The sequence below is a fragment of the Panthera tigris genome, chromosome D2 (genome assembly GCF_018350195.1).
Source record: "Panthera tigris isolate Pti1 chromosome D2, P.tigris_Pti1_mat1.1, whole genome shotgun sequence".
Classification (NCBI taxonomy): Eukaryota; Metazoa; Chordata; class Mammalia; order Carnivora; family Felidae; genus Panthera; species Panthera tigris.
In genome coordinates this window covers 69,928,929-69,951,683 of record NC_056670.1, presented here as the reverse complement: position 1 = coordinate 69,951,683, position 22,755 = coordinate 69,928,929, and the positions used below count along the sequence as shown (strand labels likewise).

General features: G+C 38.9%; 1 protein-coding gene across 1 annotated transcript; it reads left to right on the top strand.

The window, feature by feature from the left end:
- The first annotated feature begins 11 nt into the window (after positions 1-11).
- Positions 12-22,382, top strand: DCLRE1A (DNA cross-link repair 1A). The gene is made up of 9 exons (XM_007084827.3): positions 12-537; positions 2,779-4,464; positions 5,990-6,123; positions 7,820-7,938; positions 11,008-11,148; positions 12,946-13,091; positions 13,879-14,033; positions 20,345-20,486; positions 21,804-22,382. The coding sequence occupies exons 1-9, from the start codon at positions 72-74 to the stop codon at positions 21,962-21,964; spliced, it is 3,150 nt and encodes a 1,049-aa protein (XP_007084889.1). The 5' UTR covers positions 12-71; the 3' UTR covers positions 21,965-22,382.
- Positions 22,383-22,755: the final 373 nt, after the last annotated feature.

Below are 22,755 nucleotides of genomic sequence, written 5' to 3'. Positions count from 1 at the left end.
GGCAGCAAAATCTTTCCATTTAAAAATTTTGTAACAAATAGATTCTCAATTTTCTTAAAAATCATTTTGCCATGTTAGAGGATGCTTTTTTGGAAGAAGACATCTGGGAATACAAATCTAAAAGAAAACCAAAGCCGGTACATACAAATAATTGCTCTGAGAATACTCCAAAATCTGTTGAAAAAGCAACAGATGGAAAATACCAGTCAAAACGAAACAGAAATAAAAAAAGAACGGTAGAAGCTAAAGAAAAGACAAAGGACCCCGAAATTTGCCTTGGAGAAACAGAGAGTCAGACTTCTGTAGCTTCTAGTCAGAATTCTAGTTGTGAGGATGGTTTTCAGCAGTCCCAAGATCAGGAGGCCACTCCAGGAAAGCACTGTAGGACTCGCAAAAACAAACACGTATCTCCAAAGATACGTCCAGTTTATGATGGATACTGTCCAAACTGCCAGATGCCTTTTTCCTCATTGCTAGGTCAGACACCTCGATGGCATGTTTTCGAGTGTTTGGATTCGCCACCGGTCTCTGAAACAGGTAAGACTGCAAAAAAGGTAGTAGTTTTTAAATAGCCTAAAAGATCTGCGTTAGGCAGAGGAATCAGTCCAGTGGAACAAGCAAGGCAAGCAGGAAACTGAAAGGGAGGGGAGGCACTAAAGTATCAAAGTATAAATGACTTAACCCTAGAGGCAAACAAAGAAACCCTTCTTAAGAAGGGTAAAAGGATAATGGTCAATGGTATGATTGTAGAGAATGTTGCAAACTTGAAAACAGTCGAAATGCATTTTATTATTTGATGAAGGTTCCTAAACATCTCCATTATTTTTTTTTTTTTGTAAGTGTTAATTGAGCACGTACTGTGCTCGGTGCTTTAATTCTGTTTACTTACTTGACTCTCACAATGACCCCAAAAGGTAGGTGGTACTGACATCTTATAGATGAGCATTCTTTTTAGAGTTTTACTTATTTTAAGTAATCTCTATGCCCCACGGTGGGGCTTGAATTCACGACCCCAAGATCAGAGTCGCATGCCCAGGCACACCTATAGAGCAGCACTCTTGAATGTTAAACTGCCCATTTTGTTCTCTTTTGTGAAACAAATTTAAAGAATCATGCATATAGTCAAGTCTTTTTTTTTTTTTCTTTCAATATATTTATTTTGAGAGAGCGCACACACAAGCAGAGGAGAGGCAGAGAGAAAGGGAGAGAGAGAGAATCCCAAGCAGGCTGTCAGTGCAGAGCCCACATGGGCTTGAACTCACGAGCCATGAGAGCGTGACCTGAGCCGAAATCAAGAGTCGGGATGCTCATCCGACTGAGCCACCCAGGTGCCCCTATAGTCAAGTCTTCTAAATGTGATTGTGTTGGATTTGTCGTGGTATTGTACAGAAAGAAGAACTGGGAAGGAATCTTGGGTTTTTAAGATTCTAATTTAAAATGTGCCAAATGATAAATGAAGTAATGCTATGCTTTTATTATCTTTTAAGATCTATAATGTCATGTTTAACGTAGGAAGTCCTACTTGGAGTATATGAAGAATGGGTTGTTATGATTTGTGTATTTCAGAGATATCATATATACCATATATAGATTTCTAAATCTCAAAGAATTAAAATTCAGCAAAATAAAAATACTCAGTATGGCTTATATGTTATGTATGATTCAGAAGACATTTTTATTATTAACCTCTAGTTATTTTAAAGTACTGCACGAAGATGCAAAAGAACTTTAAAAAAATTGGCGTTAGCTTTTTTTATAAAATGAAAGCCTCATCAAATGCTAGTATTTTTGCTCTTAAGTGGCTCGAAAATCAGAAATGGAAGTTGGACTCCCGGGGGGAGCACCTCAGGGTGAAATGTCTTAGGATGAAACCACCTGAAAGGTTTTTCTTTAGGTTTTTCATTGCCTAACCTTAGGAATAGAATCTCAGACAGACTCTTCTTGAATTGAATTTGGTTCCATAACAAATACTTTGATGAGGTGGTTTTAAATTAAGCAGTGAGGTCTTCTAGTTTAATGTAACATCTTTTTGGAGAGGAAGAGGGGTCATTTTTTTTATTTTTATTTTTTTATAAACCTGGAAATTAACGTACAAGGGGATTTGCCAAGATGGTTTACGGAATGGTTCTCAATTATAATAGTGTGATGGGGAGTAGTTTGCAGATTATTATTAAAGCCTTATTATTAACCAGTTTATCAAATTGAATTTCAAATCTTAGACTCTAAAATATTCAGTGTATGAACAGCTATTACTAATTAGACTATTACTGTTATCCTATGCAGTGTGAATATTAAAAAAAAAAAAGGACCCTAATTGGGTACTTTAATCGTCACAAATCCATACTGCTTGGTAAGATAAAAATTGGGGTAGAACTTTAGTTCTCTGACAGACACACTAGTCTTTTTCACTCTTTATTGCCTGAGCAAATCTGGACTAGTGAGCACCTGTAAATACCTCATGGAAGCATGAACTGCATTTTGAAGGAGCTCGTATTTATGAGAGTTACTTGGGGAAGGGGGGAAGGTATTAGTCTTAAAAATTTTTTTGGAAACAGATTCTCTGCAGAGAAACTTTAAGAAGTATTTGATTTAAAACTCATAACGAGCACCTTGCAAAACCATACTAGATTATTGTTATTTTATGCTGGGTCTTTTGATTGTATAAAGAGAGCCGTGGTCCTAAGGCTTCAAAGTCGGACTGATGACTTTTCACTGACGTGTTGACTCTTGTCTGTGTTTTGATCCTCTCTTACTTTTTTTCTTTGTTAAAATTTTCAGAGTGTCCTGATGGTCTTGTGTGTACCTCAACAATTCCTTCTCATTTCAAGAGATACACTCACCTCCTGCTGGCTCAGAGCAGAGCCAGCAACCAGCCTCTCGGCAGCTCACCACATGGGCCAGGGGGTCGTTTCGGTGAGACTAATTCAAGCTTCCTCTGTAGCCTTGAGGAAAGATGGTCCCTGCATCAGAAACAGACGGAAAACTTAAAAACCGTTTCACCTACGCCCTCATCGGTGACACCGTGTCTAAAGAAATCTCAGTCTCCTGCTCAAACCAATACCAAGATATCTTCTTTGACAAATCTCCAAACATCCCAATCCACCCCACGACTTGCAGGATGTGTTAATAATGACAAACCAGTAGGAGTTGGTTTGCCTCTTGCTGAAGAATTAGACAGCCAAAACAACTCAGAACGCGCACTCTCGCCACTGCCAGAAAATGACTTTAGCAGCTACGAAATCTCTTACTCTCCACTTCAAAGTGATGAAGAGACTGACGAGATAGATGAAAAGCTAGGTGATTCACAGCAGGAACTGCTGTTTACAGAAAGCTCTAAAGACGGCAGCCTGGAAGAAGAGGACACCAGCTCTTCTTTGTTTCACCAACTCCGTGGCTCCTCCCTGAGGGACCAGCAGGAGCGCGGCCCCCACGTGCACGGCTTCGTAACTCAGTATCAACACGACGAAGTATTGTATAAACACAACACGCTAACCGGTTCGTCTCAGCCTCTTTTCCAGAATAAGAGCATTACTTCATGTGATGATGGGGCGCATACCGGTGATGATTTCGTGCCGCTTCCGTCGGCATTCGCAGAGGGGCTTCCTTCTAGTTATCAAGCTGTTACAGCAAAACCCGGCAAGGCAGGATGTCGGGCAAATAAACAGAAACAGGTACTTGAAGAATCAGCTGTTGGCAATCAGATTTCCCTTCCATCACTTAATCGTGAAATGCCAAAAGCTTTTGGAAGCCAGGGAGAAGGGGCTCTTTCTTTCCAGCCAACCCAAAGTAAAATTAGGAAAGCATCAAATAGGAACTTCAGTGCTAAGAACAGTACTAACTCCACATGTGTCTGCGGAAAGGCATTAGGTGGTATACAAGGCAGTAAAGTTACAATTCCAAATACAGAGAAATCTAGCGCGTCTGCTGCGGCCGAGTCTCTAAAAATACCGCCATCTGGTCCAAGCTGTCCTGCGACACAGTCTTCTTCCAAGGTAATGAAACAAACGGATATAGGTGTTTATTTTGGTCTGCCACCCAAAAGAAAAGAAGAGAAATTGCTGGAGGGAAGTGCAGTAGAAGGGCTGAACTTCAATCCAGCTGTAAGTCCTAAGGAAAAGAGGTCCCGGCAGCGCAAGAGGAAAGCAGAAACATCATTAAGTGATTTAGAATTTGATGCAAAGAATTTAAGTGAGACTCAGCCCTCTGTGGAATTTTCCAGTGAGAGGTCACAGCATCAAAGAAAGCGACTGAGAAAGTCAGATTCACTACAGGCAGGAGCACATCAGAAGAGGTCACATCGCCTTATCGATAGGACAGAATCCGAAACCCTCAATTTAAGGAAAGACAAAGTCTTCGTAAAATCAGCTTGTGGCAGGCTGCAGAGAGGGAACACAAAAATCCCAGAGTCATCTAATGCAGGACAATTAAGAAAAAAGACATGCCCATTCTATAAGAAAATACCTGGTAAGTTGAAATGCCAATGTTTAATATACCTACAAAGAATCAACTTAAAATTTCATGTTCATTCCCCATGTTGTGTGTCTGTGTTTGTATAAAACAATTTTTATATGTATTTCCTTTGTTTTTTATAATTCATTGACCTGTAACAGATTTTTTTTTTTTTTGGCCTATTTGAATGTTTTTGCCCTATTCAATGCAGCAAACTTTTATTAAATATGTTCTGTGTACAAGATCCTATACTAGTAGGTAGATATTACAGATTTGACACAGTTGAGTAAAGGTCAGCTTAATAGGGAAGGAGGAAAGGCTCTCTGTAAGTAGTTATAATAAAAACAGTCCCTATGCCCTTAAGAGAAATACTGAGTGCTAAAAAGCTTCAAAGAAGGAAAACTAACAAATTGCATAAGTCATAATAAATGTCAAATAGTTTTAATGCACACCATAACTTAGTTTCTCAGCCTTTTCATATTTTATAATTCCCAGTGCCTTCATAAGTGAATTACAAAAATGCATAGTAAAATGAATTTTATTATTGAAGAAACCAGTAACTCTTCTTCTGAAGAGAATATAAAGCTGCCAAAATATACCCGGTTTCAGAAAGACGTTTTAAAGTGCTTTGATATTCCCGATCTAGAATCCAAAACGTTTATGTAGGGAATAGCATTTATGTACATCAGAGCTCCAGTTTTGTTGTTAATGATTCCTGTGATGAGTTTTCTGTATTTTAAGTGAGCCAGAGACTGGTATGCTGTGTGTGGATAAGCCTCAGTGGGATTGTGACGTACGCCTGTTTACTGTCTCATCACAATCCACACCCTTGGCTACTTCTTTCATGAACATTTTTCAGAACACCTCAACCATTTTGTTTTCTTACAACTCCTCTAGGTAGCCTTTTTGGGGCATTTTTTAAAAAAGATTTTAAGTAATCTCTACACCCATTGTGGGGCTTGAACTCACAACCTCGAGATCAAGAGTTGCATGCTCTGCTGACGGAGCCAGCAGGCACCCCAGAATTTATTTTCTTACTTCCTCCCATCCCGCACCGTGAAATTCGAATACTGCATATGCTGTTCATCTGTTATTGTACTGTGACCCTTTGGAGACCCTCAGCCGCTGTAATTTGTAAGATTACTTGGGCCTTCAACCATGTCTGCCCCCGGTGGGCACTGCCAAAATAGAATAAAATAAGAAGAAATATAGCATTTTCCTTTTGCTGTTTTGTAGAAGCGAAGGATTTAAGTCAGGAAAACAAAGAAATAATTGGTTTGTAGCTTAGCATTTTAATTTCTTTTGGTACAGTTATTCATTGAAAAAGCAAAGCCAATAGTGGGATATTTACTAGACACTCACAAGACTTCTTTTCATTTCTAGTATCCGATTTTGCTGAATTTATGTGGAATAAGGTTTTAGGGTATAAAGCTCAGTTGGAATCGAGATGCGTAGACGGTAGGATCTGTTTACGTTCGAACTGAGCATCTTCCACCCCGTTACCTATCACTCAAGCAGCTGTGTGCTCTTTCCGTGACAGGGACTGGCTTTACAGTTGATGCCTTCCAGTACGGACTGGTGGAAGGTTGCACAGCCTATTTTCTCACACATTTTCATTCTGATCATTACGCTGGATTGTCTAAAAACTTCACATTTCCAGTTTATTGTAGTGAGGTAAGTTTCAGTATTCGAAACTCTAAATGTATGGAATGCAGTGAATTTCTAAGCAGTGTGGTTGAAAAAGAGTAACTAACGTTGTAAGATCTGTCATCCTACTAGAAAAGCTATGAGAAAATAGATTCCACATTAAGATTCTAAAATTAAATGAGCTATTGTCAACAGTTACAATAAGATTTAAAAAAAATTTTTTTTACGTTTGTTTATTTCTGAGACAGAGACAGAGCATGAGTCGGGGAGGGGCAGAGAGAGAGGGAGACACAGAATCTGAAACAGGCTCCAGGCTCTGAGCGGTCAGCACGGAGCCCAACGCGGGGCTCGAACTCACAGACTGTGAAATCATGACCCGAGCTGAAGTCGGACGCTCAACCGACTGAGCCACCCAGGCGCCCCTAGGATCTTTTTTTTAATCCTTTATTATATGGAAACAGTAAACTACTTCATGCACTTCATGGTGCACTAAAACACCTAAGTTTCATCCAGTAAACATCTATTGAGTACCTTAAAAGACATTCAAGGCAAAAATACCTAACTTCAAGGCACTCACGGCCTTCAGGTGATACTTTTCCAAGTACGTGGTGATGGGGTTGGTATTGTGCTAGAAAACTGAGCAGAATGCCAGCAAGTAGGAGAAAGTGCTTTACACTGTCCTAGGCCAAGGTCAGAGAAAGTTTCCTGGTGAAAGAGATACCTTGAATTAATTATTAAAAGGTGACTATTTTAAGGGTGCCTGGGTGGCTCAGTCGGCTAAGCATCGGACTCCTGATTTCAGTTCAAATCATGATCTCAGGGTTGTGAGATCGAGCCCGGTGTCAGGCTTCGCGCAGGGCATGGAGACTGTTTAAGATTCTCTCTCCTTCTACTGCTTGTGTATTCTCTTTCTCTCTCTCTCTAAAAAAAATAGAAAAGAAATGAGTATTTTAATGCCTACTACTAAGGGATTTGGCTAGAATTTGATTTAATCCTCAAGCATTCTTGAATTCTTGAATTCACCTCTTTTTTTTTTAAGTTTTTTTAAAATTTATTTTAGAAAGAGAGAACGTGAGTGTGGGTGGGGCAGAGAGAGAGAGGGACAGAGGATCTGAAGCAGGCTCTGTGCTGACAGCAGTGAGCCCGACATGGAGCTCAAACTTAGGAACTGTGAGGTCATGTCCTGAGCCAAAGTCGGACACTCAACCAACTGAGCCACCTGTGTACCCCTAACCTCTTTTTATTAATGAGGCAACTGAGGCTGGGAAAGGGGTTAAATAACGTGCCCCAAGTCAGAGAGCTAATAATGGCAGAGCCAGAATTTGAACACAGGTCTGTCCGATTCCAGAACCAGGTGGAAGAGAGAGAAGAGGACATTCTAGGTAGAGAGTAGAGTTTGTATAAGCGCACACACACCTTAGAAGTCGACCCATCCCAGGCACTTCGGATAATTCAGAATGGCTAACCATGAGGTAGGGAATAACAGAAGATAAACCCGCAGAAAGGAGCAGGGGCCGGCTCATGCGGGGTTTTGGTTGTCATCTGGAGATGGGGCACTTTGCATAGATAGGGACAGCCAGCGACAGTGTTTAAGCAGAATTGCGACAGTCATTTTAGGAAGTTTTTTTTTCTGGTATTCGAGAGGATTTCCATGAATATCAGTGGGAGAACAGGTAGACTCAGTGTTTCGCTGTATCAGCAACAAGTGCGTTCTGTTTTGCAGATAACCGGCAATTTGTTGAAGAGCAAACTTCACATGCAAAAGCAATATGTCCATCCACTACCAATGGACACTGAATGTATAGTAAATGGTGTAAAAGTCATTTTGCTCGATGCCAACCAGTAAGTATTAAAGTTATATTAAGGCTAGCCTATTTTTTAAAAGATTAACAAAAATAAGTATATCTATTTAAGAACTCTCTTATTGAAACCATTATTCCTATTTTTAAAAATTTGAGTAAAATGTGTTTCTCCTTTTGAAAAAAAAAAAAATAACGTGCCCGATTACAGAATCAGAGATTAAATATAATGGGATCCTTTAAATATTATCTAACCCATTTTGATGCAGTTTAAATTACTATGTTTAACATACGACATCCCTCTTATTTAAAAAAAAAAACACATTTTAACGTGTTGCTGTTTTGAAGACATAACCTTTTGCCATTTTCTTTTTTCTTGTTAAATTAAAAAAAAATAATTTTGTTTGTTATTGAGAGACACAGAGACAGCATGAGCATGGGAGGGGCAGAGAGAGGGAAATGCAGAATCCGAAGCAGGCTCCAGGCTCCGAGCTATCAGTAGCAAGCCCGATGCGGGGCTCGAACTCACAAACCGCGAGATCACGACCCGAGCCAAAGTCAGACACCTAACCGACTGAGCCACCGAGGCGCCCCTGCCATTTTCTTTATTTTTTTTAGTTTTTGCCATTTTCTTTAATATCATTTATATAAGTTAACAGATTGTACTCCATTCAGATTACCAGAGGATTTTTGTTTCCTTTTAAGAAATTCTTCAAGCTTTTAATACTAAAGACTTGGAATTTTTTTTTCTTGAAAATGGTTTCCTGTTTTCCCTCTTTTTTTTTTCTTTTTAAATGTAAAGCACTGTCAGTATCATATTGCCAAAGTGTAATTCTCAACTGCACTTCTTCCTACTTTTCATACAATTTTAGCCTTGTGTACCTTAGAGATCACAGATGTGTAGAGAATTAAAATTAAGACTAGGTCTCCAGAAATCCAGACCCATGCTCTGTCTTCAGGTTCCCTTTAACTTTCTGTCTGCTAACTTCTGTTTCTTTTTTTAATCACCAATTATGACAACTCAAGTTCTGATATTTTTTAAGTCAACTTTATTAGGCATAATTTACATAAATAAAATAGACCCATTTTAAGTGTCTGCTGAATTTTGACAAAAATGCACACCCATGTAATTCCCACCACAGTAAAAATTATATCGGAAATTTGCCCCGCCCCAAAAGGTTTCCTGATGCTCCTTCCCAGTCAATCCCGCGCTGACTCTGGCCCAGGGAACCATTGATCTGTTTCCTATCACCATGGATTAGGTTTGTGGTTCATTTCCTGAATCCTAGGGATTCAGCTAAATGAAATCACATAGTGTCTACTCTTTTGCATCCAGCTTCTGTCCATGTTTTTGAGATTCATCCAAGCTGATGTGTATATCAGTGGTTTGTTCCTTGTTACTGCTGAATAGTATCAGTTGTATGGGCACACTACAATATCTTTATTCACCTCTTGATGGACAACTGATTTTTGTTTATTGACCTTATATCCTGAGACCTTGCTAAACTTGCACATTAGTTGTAGTAGGTTTTTTATAGATTTCTTAGAAATCTTCTACGTGTATGATCATGTCATCTATAAGTATAGACAATTTTGTTTTACTTCTTTCCATTCAGAGTGCTTTTTTTCCCCTCTTGTTTTTGGTCCTGGCGCAACCTCTCAGTGGTGAGAGCAGAGATACTGCCTTGGTCCTGACCCTAAGAAGAAAGCTTTCAGCCTTTCTCCTTAAGCTTGATGTTGGCAATGGGTTTTTCATAAATGCCTTTTATTAGGTTGAGGAAGATGCCCTCTCTTCCTGGTCTACAGAGTTTGTAATCATGAATGGATATTGAATTTTGTCACATGTTCCTTCACCTACTGAGAATATCATATAACTTTTCTCCTTTATGATGTTAACAGGGTAAATAATCATGATGGGTTTTCTGAATGTTAAACCAGCCTTGCATTGCTGGGATAAACCCCACTTAATCTTCATGGATTATCCTTTTAAAAATATAGATTGCTGGATTTGATATGCCAGATATTTTGTTAAAGACTTCTGTATCTGGTTTTCATAATGGATGTTGGTCTGTAGTTTTTTGGTTTCTTTAATAATGCTTTTGTCTGGTTTTGACATTAGGGTAATGCTGGCCTCATGAAATATTCCCTCCTCCTCTATTTTCTGAAAGATGTTGTGTATATTGGTATTATTGGTATTATTTCTTCCCCAGTCTTGGTATCATTATTATTGGTAATGTTGGTATTATTTCTTTCCCACTTCAGTCATTCATCTGAAGTTTGGGGGCAGGAAGCTAAGGGGTAATTTTTAATTACCAAAGTAATTATGTCATTTTTTCCTAAAATGCAAAATTAAAGTTTCCTGTGTTTTGGCAGTAATTTCCAAGCCCCAATATGGTAGAGAGTCCCCAAGTCTACCGTGAGGCCCAGTGGTTCCCTAGGAAGACCCAGGGGACTCAGAAAAGTTGTCGTACTCATGGTGACAGCAAAAGGATTCAGATTAAAATCAGCAAAGGGAAAAGGCAAATGGGGGCAAAGTCCAGGAGAAACCAGGCCCGGGTTTCCAGGTACCCTTCTAATGAGTGGCACGGATGCACTTAGTTCTCCCAGCAGCCATGTGTCACCACACATGCAAAGCCTGGCCAAGCTGGGAAGCTCATGGAGCCTTGAGTCCAGCAGGGACGTCAGTCGTGTGCACATGCAGCACCCACGTGACTTGCCTCAGCTACTCAGACTCCAGGCCCAGAGAGCAAAACCAGATATTCACCATAGATAACACCATTAGCATAAACTCTCACGTCAAGCTAGTAACACGTGGCCCCAGGCGTCAGGCGCACAAAGCACTCTTACAGGGCAGAAGATTCCAAGGGCTCAGAACTCCTCTCTCAAGGGCCAGCCAAGGACTAGTCCTAAAGACACGTTTTAGGTGGGGAAGTGTGGAGTTTGAACAATCCTTTCCTGCGCCTGGATTTTTTTTTTTTTTATGATGTAAATAAACTTTCTAAAGTAAAAATGCTCCATTTCCTCTGTATGCAGTGCTGTGTCTTCACCTACTGAAACTGAATAAGTTCCTTTGGCTTCCTTGCGAGTGTTAAGAATATTCCTTTGTGTTCAGCTGTCCAGGTGCTGTCATGATCCTGTTCTATCTTCCTAATGGTAAAGTCCTGTTACACACCGGAGACTTCCGAGCCCACCCCACCATGGAACGTTCTCTTCTCGCAGGCCAGAAAGTCCACACGCTTTACTTAGATACGACGTAAGAGAGGCTTTGTTTCTATGCTTCCTTTTCCCGCTGACAATACTTGCCCCGTAGATCATGAATAATGTGCACAGGTGCTTAGGTAATCAAAATGATGGCTGATTACCAATTACCATCTTAAGACTATTAGAGAAATGCTGTTTGAAAAACTACGTACTTGCTTAAGAACAAATTTGAGAGGACATAGTCCTAACCAGCTACGACTCAGTTTTTCTTTTTTGTAATTTCCTTTTGAAAATACGGTTTCTGTGAGAATCCTGTTACTGAAACAAGGAAGGAAAAACGGGGCGGGGGGGGGGGGGGGCAAACTTTAGGAAACACCCTTTTAAGTTATTTTTTCAAAGTACTTGTGTAACTATTAAGTGTAATTGTGGAGAAGAAACAGAAGCCAAAATGCGATTCTGCTTCAGAATATTCAAAATTCTTAGTTTGTTTCTCCAAATGTAATTTTTAAGTGACAACTTTGAATTCCTAAATGTTATATAAACATAATGGCACCAGCCATTTTTTATTATATGTTAAAATACCTCATCATTTTGTTAGAATTTAATTATATCAACTATTTCAACCTGTTTTAAGAAGTGAGTTTGGATGGCATATTTTAATAAAAAAATGGCCTTTCCACATCCCGTTTTCTAACACCATAGCTAATTTTTCCATTTTTTAATATGTACTTTAAATACTAGGTAAATTAAGAAAATAATAAGTAAAAAAAAAACCCAAAACACCTTTTTTTTGTTACTTAGTTTTGCTCAACATAGAATTCTGAATTTCTTTGTGGGTTTTTTATCAGAGGAAAGACCTAAGTGTCTTCTCTATTATTATGGCTGAGCAGCAAAAACAATTTTGAAAATGGGGAAAATATGTTTCTTTGATATTTTTACTCTGTGACATTTTTTAAGTAAAAAAAAATGATTGATTTTCATGTTCATGATTTTCATCCCAAGTGGAGACAGGTAGCTAGTAGTCTTAGGGTTAATTTTATATTTGGTGTTATCGTATTGAGGTAGACCCCAACTGAATCTGTAGTATTCCTGTAATATTGTACATATTTCTGTACCTCCTCAGAAGAGCAGATAACCATGTGAATATTCACTGTTTGATTTAACGCCACTTCAGTACATTCAAATTTGATTTCATCACTTTTTTATTTATTTAAAAATATTTTTTTTTCAATGTTTATTTATTATTGAGAGACAGAGAAACAGAGCATGAGCATGGGAGGGGCGGAGAGAGGGAGAAACACAGAGTCCGAAGCAAGCTCCAGGCTCTGAGCTGTCAGCACAGAGCCCGACGCAGGGCTCGAACTCCCAAACCTCGAGATCATGACCTGAGCTGAAGTCGGACGCTTAACTGGCTGAGCCACCCAGGCGCCCCACATCATTTTAATTTTTAAACGAAATCAGAATTCTTTAGTTCAGAAGTAATCCCTGCCACTAGTATTTTCTTTGATAGTGATTGGGGTTAAAACAAAAAAGCTGCTGAGGTTTGTAATTCACAGCTAAAATAGCTGGCCGGCTAGAACAGTCCTTTAAGAAAAAGGGGCAGTTTCTTTATATGAGGGTGATGAAAGAAATATGAAAAAGATACATTGAAGATGCAGAATTCCATCATAAATTACCCCTGGCCTGTCACAAATATTTTAACCGTAGGCAGTCCATAACCAGAGTGGTGTTAAATCATACTGTTGCTGTACGTACACTTGCTAAAGCTTGTTTTCTAGAACAACATCCAGCCTAATGCTATGGCTTTCTTGTTGCTCATTTAATAAGTACCATTTTGAACATATTACAGATACTGCAGCCCAGAATACTCCTTCCCGTCGCAGCAAGAGGTTATCCAGTTTGCCATCAACACTGCCTTTGAGGCAGTAACTCTAAACCCACGTGTTCTTGTTGTCTGTGGCACTTATTCTATTGGAAAAGAGAAAGTCTTCCTAGGTGGGTGGTGGCTGTATCTAATTTACATTAATATATTATAAAGATCAGATTCTCTTTTGCATAAAGCCCTTTCAGTCTGGATGCTTGCACTTGGTACTTCTTTCCTGAAATGGTGCAATATTACCTTTGAAGAAAAATTGATAGAGTTGGATTCCTTTAAACTTTGAAAGGCTTAACTTAATGGAAATGCTTGGGAAGTGTGTGTGCCATTGCCTATGCATCAATACAGTGTTTACAGAGCAAATGTCCGTTGCTGCGTTAGTATTTCAGTGAACTTGGAAAATTTACTAATGCGTAATTGTGTCTCTGCCTTCTTTGAGGATAACCATCAATTAATTACTTTAGAGAACAGTTTTAATTTTTGTACATAAATGATTTCTGGATATGTAATTGTAGCTTGTCCAGATGGCATTAGACTATTTTACAAAATACTTGGCATTTCTTCCTAATTATGGTCGCATCATGGCAAACATTAAGATATGAAGTGATAAAGCCAGAGTTTTAACTCCTCCCACTTTGGTTCCTTCTTTTCCTCTACCCCTGTCTATACATCTTTTGTGATTTTTAAATACTAGGTCTTAAAAATAAGTTCTTTGGATTTCTCACAGTTCTTACTTCATATAGTTAACCAACAAAAGTACTCAGTGTTTTTGAAATATTAAAAGTGTGAACGTTTTCAATTTTTTTTGGGGGGGGGATTCTTATTTTAAATTTTGATTAAGTTGTAACTTAATTTTTTTTTATAAGCTGTGATTTTACTATTTTCAACCTTTTCCTTTGCCTATAGCCATCGCTGACGTTTTAGGTTCAAAAGTGGGCATGTCCCAAGAAAAATATAAAACCTTACAGTGCCTCAACATCCCAGAACTTAATTCCCTCATCACTACAGATATGTGCAATTCACTGGTTCACCTTCTCCCAATGATGCAAATTAACTTTAAGGTAAGTATTCATGAGATGTCTTTTTAGCATGAACTAGAAAAGGTAGTGCAATGATTATAAACTGGAATCCCATTTTACTTGAGTTTAACTTGGAGGAATTAGAGTGGAGTCATAGTAAACTTCGCCCTAGAAGATCTTTTAAGTGGAATTTACAGTGCTTTTATTTTGTGTGTGTGTGTATGTGTGTGTGTGCGCGCGCACGTGTGCATGTGAACAGCTGTATAGAGTAATTCACATGTCCTGGGAACTGGAGAACTATCATAAAAGAAACAAAAGTAGGAAAGCATGCAACTGTCTGATCATTCACACCTTATGTTTTGAAGATTCTCTTCCATTCCTTTCCAGTGAGTAGAGCAATGAATGGAGAGTTCTAAGAGTTCTTACTTGTGTTAAGGTCTATTCTGTATTAATTGTAAGCCCCTATAATACTGATATATGTTGGAAATTTACGGGCTGTGAGGATTAAGTGCAACAGTGGGAGTGCATTCAAAAAGGATGTTCTAGTGTTAGTTCTGAGGCAGAGGTTAAGAGACACAAGATATGACCTCACTCTGATTTGGGGCCCTTACTTGTCCGGTTTACTCCTATACTAAGATTCATTCCATTTACTAACATTTGGACACCTAGCAATGGAATACTTCAGAGCTGTGTATTAAAAATAGGTCAGAACATAATGTACACACACACACAAAATGTATTTTCACTTTTGTTAAGATGTTCATGAAATAACATTTATGGAGCTTTTTGAAATAGCTTAAAAAAAAAAAAGAAAATGAGTTATTTTAGTTCTAACCCCTGGAATAAGGAAATTGTAACAGGTGTAACTATTCCTTTGTTCATGAGAGAAAGGCAAAATTTTTGTGGTCTATTTTCCTGAATATATAATTCATAAAAAATTTCAGGGATAATCAAGTCAGAGTTTTGTCCCTCTAAAGCCATCTTTGGAAAAGTACTTTATTATTTTATTTTTTTTATTTTTTTAACGTTTATTTATTTTTGAGACAGAGACACAGCATGAACGGGGGAGGGGCAGAGAGAGAGGGAGACACAGAATCGGAAGCAGGCTCCAGGCTCTGAGCCATCAGCCCAGAGCCCGACGCGGGGCTTGAACTCGTGGACCATGAGATTGTGACCTGAGCTGAAGTCGGACGCTTAACCGACTGAGCCACCCAGGCGCCCCTGGAAAAGTACTTTAAATTTGGGAGTCATCTGATTTGTGTGGAGGTTAATGAGATGTTGATTATTCATGAAACGAACATTGATATCTTGAGGACAGTATGGCATGTTTTTATGATTTTTATCTTAAAGTTTTATTTCCTACTAACTTCGTTTGTTCCCTTTGAACAAATGACCCATTTAGGAGGATAATAGGGGTGGAAGAGTCAGAGTTTTGTAGAAATGAGGGAGTAGAACTTTTCATGAAAGAGTTTTTATTTTTTTTTTTAAAATTTTTTTTTTTTAATGTTTATTTATTTTTGAGACAGAGAGAGACAGAGCATGAATGGGGGAGGGTCAGAGAGAGAGGGAGACACAGAATCCGAAGCAGGCTCCAGGCTCTGAGCTGTCAGCACAGAGCCCGACGCGGGGCTCGAACTCACGGACCGCGAGATCATGACCTGAGCCGAAGTCGGCCGCTTTACCGACTGAGCCACCCAGGCGCCCCATGTTTTTAAAGGTACCTTGTGCTGCACGGAGGTCATGTAAGCAAAGAACGGCAGTTTGGCAGTTAGAACATGTTGGGTGACAAGAACTGTTTGAAGCGATATTGGAGGAGGCCAAGTGGTAGAGGGCTGAGGAGGGAATGAGAAGGTATAAATGGCCAAATGAATGAGAAGGTATACAAATGGCCTAAAAAACATGAAAAAAGAGGATCAACATTGTTAGTCATCAGGAAACCATAAATCAAAAACCACAGCGAGCTGTCATTTTACACTCACTGGGATAGTGATAATAAAGAGACAGACAGTGTCATTTGTTAGTGAGAATATGGAGACACTGGAACCCTATTTATTGCTCGTGAGATGATTAATGGTGCAGCTGCTTTGGTAAACAGTTAGATAATTCTTAAAATGTTAAACATGGAGTGACTATATGACCAGCTCATCTTAGGCGTATATGCCCGAGAGAATTGGAGACATAGGTCCACACAAAAACTTCGACACAAATGTTCATAGCCACGTTATTCATAATAGCAAAGAAGTGGAAACAACTCAAATATCCATCAAATGATGAATGGATAGACAAAATGTACCATATCCATAAAGTAGGAATGTTATCCAGCTATAAAAAGGAATGAATTAATAGTACACGCTACAGTGTGAATGAGCCTTGACAACATGATGCCACGTGAAAGAAGTCAGGTACAAAAGGCTACATATTATGTGATTCCATTTATGGGAAATGTTCTCAGGAGGTAAACCTTAGACACAGTAACTAGATTAGTGGTTGCCAGGGCTTGAAAGAGAGGGAATGAGGAGTGACTGCTGATGGGTAGTGTCTCTCTTTGGGGTGATGAGAATGTTCTAGAATTAGATAGTGATGATGGTCATGCAGCTTTATGAATATGCTAACAACCACTGAACTGTACACTTTGGGGAAAATAAATGCTAGCAGTTGTCTGTCTTGAAGACAAGAAAAAAAAAAGAATATCTTAAATCATTGTATTTTTCTGTATTTGTTATCTATTGTTGGTATTGCCTTCAGTAGCCCTTCCCCTTCCTCCATGAAAGTTATTGATGACATTTTTGGAAATTACTTATGTGCAAAACACAGGTGGAGTGGAAGCTGATGGTTACCATGGGGCTGTATTTTAGTTTGTACCTCTTGTACCTCAAGCCAGGTTTTTTTTAATTTTAAAAAAAATTGTTTTAACTCTTATTCATTTTTGAGAGTCAGTATGAGCCGGGGAGGGACAGAAAGAGGGAGTAAAGCCAACTTTTTTGCCAGCCAAAAATAGTTCTGTTGCATCAGAGCTAATGATTGTGAAAAGGTAAATATACAATTTTCAGGGTCTGTTAGGCAGGCTTGAAAGCCCTAGAAACCCTATAAAACCATTCATGCTATCTAGTTCAGTATCCCAAGTCCATATATGTGGTACACAGTTAATTACCACGTCTAGTTACCCGATTGACTGTGATCAAATATTACAACAGTAACGTTATGGGTGATTACACACTGAAAACCAATCCCGGTTGCATACAGTGAAAGCAGTTTTATCACAAACTAGTTACCAATAAACAGACACAAATCACAGATCAGAGACTTACAGTGACTAGATCATTCCTTTTTTTTTTTTTTTTAAGTTTATTTATTTATTTTTATTTCGAGAGTGAGAGAGCATGAGTAGGGAAGAAGGAGAGAGAGAATCCCAAGTCGACTCCACACCGTCAGCCTGGAGCCCGACACGGGGCTCGAACACACAAATCCCAAGACCGTGACCTGAGCCGAAGTCAAGAGTCAGATCCTTAACCAACTGAGCCACCCAGGCGCCCCAGATCATTGTTGATAAAATTACTAAAATGGTAGTATTTCTTCAGTTGCGGTTAATGAATGACTAGTGGCTGTTGGCAGTCTTTCCTGTATGTTTGGCTTGGCCGATAGTATCCTCGGTTTTTGTTTGTGGCGCAGGTTGATGATGTGTTTTTGTGGTAACTTCAGTTTGTTTCATGAAAAGCGGAAATTCTCACTTAATTCTATTGAGTGTTTTTGCAGAGCAGACAGGAATGGATGTGTTTCATGACTTACATTGAGAGCTGGACTCTCACTTTATGATTTTTGTTTTGTTTTTTGCCTTTGTTTTGTGTTATTTCCTTTTCTTTGTGAGCACAGGGGGAAGAGAGTTAGTACTTAAGCAAATAGTACTACGCTTACCTAGATCGAGACTAAGCAAGACAAAAACCCCAAAAGTTTGCAGAGGCAGGGATTATAATGAAAACTTAGCTATCTGTCCATAACCTGAACTTTTTTGTGGAGAGGCAGTAATTGGTAAGAAATATGACTGTTTAATGGTAGGGATTTAATGAGAAATCATTGATACAAGTGAGAAGTCAAAAGATTGTTATTAATTCAGCAGTGAAATATAAACGTCTGATAAACACAGTCAAATGTTTAGCCTCTACCTAGTGATCAAACATAAAAGTAAAAAACAAAACAAAACAAGGATATGTTTGTCTTCTACCAAATTGGCATACTTTTTAAGAAAATAATATTCTTATGCCATGATATAGAGAAATTAGCACTCTTATCCACTTGGATAGTAGTGGAAAGTGGGGTAAATCTTTTTACTCAACAATTTCATTTCTAGGAATTTCTTCTAAAAAAGGAGTCCTTTGTGGGGGCGCCTGGGTGGTTCAGTCAGTTAAGCGTTTGACTTTGGCTCAGGTCATGACCTCACGGTTTGTGGGTTCGAGCCCCGTGTCGGGCTCTGTGCTGACAGATCAGAGCCTGGAGCCTGCTTTGGGTTCTGTGTCTCCCTCTCTTTCTGCCCTTTCCCTACTCGTGCTTAGTCAGTCTCTCTCTCTCTCTCTCAAGTAAATAAACATTAACAAAAAATTTAAAGGGGCACCTGGGTGGTTCAGTTGAGCATCTAACTCTTGGTTTCGGCTTAAGTCATGATCTCATGGGTTCGAACCCTGCATCGGGCTCTGTGCTTGCAGAACCTGCCTTGGATTCTGTGTCCCTCTCTCTGCCCTTCCCCGTCCATGTTTTCTCTCTCTTTCTCTCAAAATAATAAATTTAAAAAAAAGAAAAGACAACTGTTTCTTTAAAAAAAAATTAAAATGAATCCTTTGTGAAAAGATCAATCTGTAAGGCTTCCAGTTATTGATGGTGTAATACATGATCAGAAGTAGAAAAAGTTAAGACGGGGCCTATGGTTTCCATTTCTAAAAAAGATCCACACAGTGGGTTTTATTGACCATCTCCCTGCCGGGCTATAAGTTTCCAGAACGTGAAGGCTGTGTCTCTTACCCAGCACTCTGACCCCATGACATGGCCTAATACTGGAGCAGATGTTTATTAGATGAGGGACTAAGTAGATGGATGAATGGATTTGTCTTTGCTTTCTTCAGAACTTTCTACCAGCATCTTTTATAATACTTAAATAGTTCAGAGCATGTATGCTTAATTTTTTTTTTTCAACGTTTTTTATTTATTTTTGGGACAGAGAGAGACAGAGCATGAACGGGGGAGGGGCAGAGAGAGAGGGAGACACAGAATCGGAAACAGGCTCCAGGCTCCGAGCCATCAGCCCAGAGCCTGACACGGGGCTCGAACTCACGGACCGCGAGATCGTGACCTGGCTGAAGTCGGACGCTTAACCGACTGCGCCACCCAGGTGCCCCAGAGCATGTATGCTTAAGAAAGAAAAGAGCTTCAGAAATCCAAGATGACACCATGTGCAGTTTAGATTTTTTTATTATTTTACATAAAACTAGAATTTTATTATAAATTTACACTAAGCCCTTGACACCGTGGGTTTTGTCTTACGACCAAAAGTATTAGCCTTTTGGTATCTCTTGTCCCGTGGCTCTTTTTATTTGGATTTTTCTTATCTTTCAAAGATTGAACCTGGGTCACTGATTGTCACATTTCATCAAATGTCAGCACTTATGATGACTTTAGTTTGGAACATTCTGCTCAAGATTTCTTAGGCAAGCCCGGTACTTCCAATGGTAGCCACATGAAAAGTGTTGAAAGTATTCTAGTTCGTGTTTGAAGAGTGAAAAGGGTGAGCCCCCAAGAAGAGTGCCAGCGCGTGTCTTTGAAGTGTGCGTGTTGAGTCTGAAGACATTGACAGCATTGCTTCTGCCTTCTATCTGTCCATCGGTCCTCCATTGGACATATGCACGTGGATATGTTTGGCTCTCTGTTCACCCGTGTCAGTATTAGTATCTCTAACAGGGATACTCTTACCTACTATTATTATCCCTAACATCCTAGCCGTGTATGCAGTATCCTCATAGTAGTAGGACTTGGAGTTTGTTTTTGTTTTTTTCCATTCTTTTTTTTGGTAGCTGATATGTCATCTTTAAATACATGATTCTTATGTTTAAATTTGCCTCATCTTATTTTCAGACTGTACTTAAGCTTGTTTAACTTTAGATAAGGGGAAAAGGGTTGTTTTGTTTTTTTTTTTTCAGTGATTTTGATTTTTTTTTTTTTTTTTTTTGGAAGTATGGCTCTAGGTTATTGCAAATGAATGTTCACCAGGCGCCAACTCGCTGAGATTATGCCAGCGTGATCATTCTGTTTTCTTCCGCATAACCCACCTTCACGGACCATTAAATAAGTACCCTATTTTTATTTAACAGGCTTTACAGAGTCATTTGAAGAAGTGCGGTGGAAAATATGATCAGATTTTGGCTTTTCGACCTACAGGATGGACACATTCTAACAAGTTAACTGGTATAGCAGACATTATTCCCCAGACCAAAGGAAACATTTCAATATACGGTATAGTTATTACATTTTTTTTTCCACTTTTAACGTCTGTTATTACATTTTTAAAAAGAGCTGTGAAAATAAGATCCGAGAAAAACAGACACCAAGGAATCTTTAACATTCGAGTTTCGAATTCCTCTGCGTTCTCTACAGCTGTATCTTTAGTGCGTCGTAAACTGAAAGAAAGGAGCGTGGCAGGAGTAACTAAATGGGCATTGGCTAACACACATAGTTCCGTTTGCCTGATCAGTGCTGTGTGGACGAAACCGTAGAACTGCTTGGGAGGAGGGGTGGGCAGTCAGTTGTATCCTGGACATTCAGGTGCCGTCGTCAGGCTGTCAGCAGGAAGACTGGATTAGATGCCATGACGGCCAGAGGTACAGATTTGACTCATTTCTCTCATTTCTTGGAGGGGCGTTACCGTTGTCCTCAGAAATCGCTTATTGGAATAGTGGGTGATGGAAACATTTTTGCTGTGTCACTAGCCTAGTGACTTAATTTCAGCCCCGAAAGACCCTAGTTAACTCACGGCAGGACCCTTTCTCCCTCCCTTTCTCTGTGGTTCTTCATCTTCAGTAAAGTTAAAAGGACTTTTAAGATTTTATTTTTATTTTGTTGCTCATTTTTTATGTGTGAAAAGCTTGGGTGGCTGGAATCTGCTTACTTGCTCCGGAAACCAAGAGACTTCTTGCTTGATACTCTTCAAATTTTATTCATTTTTTTCCAGGATTTTCTTGAAACACGTAGCTGAATGAAGTGTTTAAGGAGAAGAATTATTTAAAAAGAAACCCTAATTAAAAATAAGAATCTAGAGAGATACATATTAAGAGTCTACATAGAGGGGCACCTGGGTGGCTCAGTCGGTTAAGCATCTGATTTCAGTTCAGGTCACAATCTCACGGTTTGTGAGTTCGAGCCCCATGTGGGGCTCTGTGCTGACAGCTCAGAGCTTAGAGCCTGCTTCAGATTCTATGTCTCCCTCTCTCTGTTCCTCCCCTGCTCGCATTCTCTGTCTCTCTCAAAAATAAATAAATAAACGTTAAAAAAACTGACCCTTTCTTCCCCTTCCCACTTAAAAAAAAAAAAGAAAAAAAAGTCTACATAGAAACGCAATAGAATTTTTTAATGTTCAAAGTTCCTGTATCATTTTAATCTTTATTCTCCATAAAAGTTATTAACAACTTTTTTTTATCAGTAATAAAGCACCAAGGAGTTTTTGACAAAAATACCGTGGATTGCTTTACCTTTTTATTTTATTTGGAGCTTGTGTGGGGTTTTGTTTTAGTAATTTGATTTTTCATAGGCGATACCTTTTCTTTTGTGTTGCAGGAATCCCTTATAGTGAACACAGCAGCTACCTAGAAATGAAACGTTTTGTTCAGTGGCTGAAGCCCCAGAAAATCATACCTACCGTGAATGTTGGCACTTTGAAGTCTAGGAGCACAATGGAGAAATATTTTAAAGAGTGGAAATTGGAAGCTGGATATTGATGTTACCCAAAAGGACTCAGAACTAGTTAGGTAACTTCCGTAGAGCTCATTACTAGTTAAATCTTAAGTGATATGCAACACACTTTATATGAAAAGCGTCTTGAAGGCTGCTCAGGTAAATTGTTTCGTCATTTACATTTGAATAGCACGTTCATGGTGCCGAGTGTCTGTGCATCGTCAGTAATGATGGAGACTGGTCTCCCAAGTACCCTTGATTCTTGCTCCTCCCCCCGAAGCAGGTGCGTCCTGCTGCATCCAGCCTCAGGAGAGGCAACAAAGGCAGCCTGAGGGACCAAAGGATTCATGATGGGAATGGATAAATGAGATCGAAAGCATTATATACCTGTCATGTTGTATTTTTAAAATTATTTAATATGGAGCATATTTTTATGAGATAACTTTTATGTGGTATGAATACTTAAATAAAAAATTAATCTTAAATTTGCCATGGTGTCTTTTGGTTTTTAGGATTTGTAACTGTGATATTCATACAATTTTGTAAAATTTCAGTGAAAGTAATTCACCATTTGACTAAAGAAGATGATTCAAGGAGCCTAGGTAGTCACCCAATAAAGGATGGCGAAAAGAATGCATGAATAGATGTTCATCCGAACTATTTACTAAAGACATTAGATTACTAGAAATTCAGATTGCAGCGTTTTGGTTTTTTTTTTAAATGACATTATATAATTTATTTATGAATCCTGATCTGTCCAACACAGACAAAGTAGCTGATCCAATATGAAAATTTGGGGCAGACCAATTCATGTTAAAAATGTTTTTGGGTTAAA